The 2,408-nt window shown below is 60.1% G+C and overlaps 1 protein-coding gene across 1 annotated transcript in view; it reads right to left on the reverse strand.

Moving 5' to 3' along the window:
• LOC103262787 overlaps nt 1-2,408 on the reverse strand; it is a 4,921-nt gene that overhangs the window by 1,896 nt on the left and 617 nt on the right. The window contains exons 2-4 of the mRNA XM_021713585.1: nt 2,048-2,266; nt 1,800-1,851; nt 827-888 (exon numbers count right to left, since the gene is read on the reverse strand). Coding sequence (XP_021569260.1) covers nt 827-888; nt 1,800-1,851; nt 2,048-2,266 — 333 coding nt within the window. The remainder of the gene's footprint in view (nt 1-826; nt 889-1,799; nt 1,852-2,047; nt 2,267-2,408) is intronic.

Consider the following 2,408-nt stretch of genomic DNA (forward strand, 5'->3'; position numbering starts at 1 on the left):
CTCTGTCACCCAGACTGGAGTGCAGTGGCCGCTCCCGGCCACCGCAGCCTCGACCTGCTGGGCTCCGGCGATCCTTCCGCCTCAGCCTTCCGAGTAGCCGGAATTACAGGCATGCACTACTGCGCCCGGCTGATTTTTTGATTTATTGTAGAGATGAGGTCTCGCTGCCCAGGCGGGTCTCGAACCCTCGGGCTCAGGCCATCCACTCGCCTCAGCCTCCCAAAGGCGCGGGATGACAGGCGGAGCCACCGAGCCCGGCTGGATTTTTTTTCTTTTAGAGACAGGGACTTACCCTGTCAGAGCGCAGTGGCACAGTCATAGCTCACCACGGCTCCAACTCCTAGGCTGAAAGCAAAGCCCCCACCTTGGTCTCCCAAGCAGCTGGGACTGTAGGGGCCACCACACCCAGCCCCTAGATTTTTAATCACGTGGACATTTTGCCATTCACAAAAGATTCTAGGCCAAGCTCAGTGGCTCACGACTATAATCCCAGCAGGCTGACAGGAGGACCAGCCTGGCAACTTAGTGAGACTCAGTCCCTTCAATCAATCAATCAACAGAAAGAAGAGTCTAGGTTATACCAATAAAGTTGGGCCTTGAGTGCCTGGACCTGGCCTCCAGCCTCTGAGCACCAGAGCCCTGTGGCCTCTGCGCAGCCATTCACCCCACTGGAACACTCTTCCCTCTGCTGGACTCCCTGGAAACTCCTACTCAGCCCTCAAGGCCCTGCTCCGGTCACCCCAGCCCTTCCCAGCTCACAGTACTCCCTGGGCACCACGTCTCTCTCCACCCTCAGCCTCAGCAGCACCCGAGCCCACAGCCTTACCTTTTTGTCCCACTGTTGATGCAGGTAGCGCAGGAGGATGTTGGTCTTTTCTGTCACGATGACTAAAGAAGAAAGAGAAAGCTGCAGGAGAGGTGGCGAGGGGCTGGCTGTCGGCGGCCCGTCCCCTGAGCAGACACGCCCCCCTCCCTGCTTCCTGGCCTGTCTCTGCCTGGGCGGTCTCTCTGGGGCTGGAGCCCGCACCCGCGGCTGGGGAGGTGTCCAACAGCCCAGTGTTTTCGCTTCTGAGCACAGCTGGCCGCTGAGGCCCACGTCAGCTGCTCCATCCAGTCCCAGCCCCTGTGAATGGGCTCTCACCTCGGTGGGGCACAAGCCCCGAGCCACAGGCTCAGCATGCACAGACGCCCAAGCCACACAGCTGTGCCCAGTGACCACAAAGCCCTACGCACGGGGTCCAGGTAGAGGGATTCTTTTTTTTGTAGAGATGGGGTCTTGCTCTGTGGCCCGGGCTAGAGTGCAGTGGTGTGATCATAGCTCACTGCAACCCAGACCTCCTGGGCTCAAACAATCCTCCCAGGCAGCTGGGGCTACAGGCGCCACCACCACATCCAGTTTGGAGTCTTTAATAACAGTTAAAATGAGACACCCTGACCATGTCCTCCTGCTCTGCTGTCTCCCTGCTGGACAGTTCTCGCCTTGGGGTCTGAGTTCCTGGCCGACCCGACCTGAGCAGGACAGGACCTGGCCAGTGAGCAGCACAAGAGGGCCATTCCAGGCTCAGTATGGGTCCAGGGGGTGCCTCCAAGGGCTGGGATGGGGTCGTACACGTGTGTGCACCACCAGCCCAGCCCCCATGGATCACACCCTGAACCACCTCAAGGCCACCCCACCCCCAACCCTGGACTCAGTAGCCAGAGCGTAAACAGGCCTTTGCTTTGAGACTTCCCTGCCATGCACGGTCTGTGGACCCCACCCCTCACAGCCAGGAGGGGACAGCCTGCCCAAGGCCACTTACTCTGCTCAGACGGGTACTCTCGTGTTGGCAGGTAGACTGAGGGGCGTCGGTTCTGTGGAAGGGTGGGAAGGGCAGGTCAGGAGAGTGGGGGCCAGGGTCCCCTAACCCGGACTCAGCGCCCACTCTTCAGTGCAGATCGAAGGCAGGAGGCTATGGGGTGCAGTTGGGTGGAAGAGTGGCCGGGGCACATGCGCCACACCATCCCCGGCAGCAGCCCGACCTCTCCTGGCCCTGGAACACACACTCACCGAGGCTTTGCACACGGAGTCGGCATGAAATCGACTGAAGTTGCTTTTGTTGTAGACAGGCAATCCTTTCAAAAAATCTGCCTGGAAGACAGGGAGACATTGGGTGAGAAACAGGCAGGGCAGGGTGGCCCTCAGCACCCGTGGGGTGGGCTTCCTGACACCTGGCTTCTTTCTGCCCCTGAGTCCTCGAGGCTCAAGTTTCCAGAGCCCCCCCTTGTGCTAGCTGCCACAAGCACTGCCAGGACAGGAAGCAGCAGCCCATTCAGGATAAGGGGGCTTTCCGGGGGTCCACACAACAGCCCCACAGCGAGGCGTGAGGCGGGAAACTGATGCTCAAGAGAAGTCACGCTGCAGGGAGTAG

Source organism: Carlito syrichta, unplaced genomic scaffold (genome assembly GCF_000164805.1).
Source record: "Carlito syrichta isolate Samal-C Ts95f unplaced genomic scaffold, Tarsius_syrichta-2.0.1 Scaffold304604, whole genome shotgun sequence".
NCBI classification, from domain to species: Eukaryota; Metazoa; Chordata; class Mammalia; order Primates; family Tarsiidae; genus Carlito; species Carlito syrichta.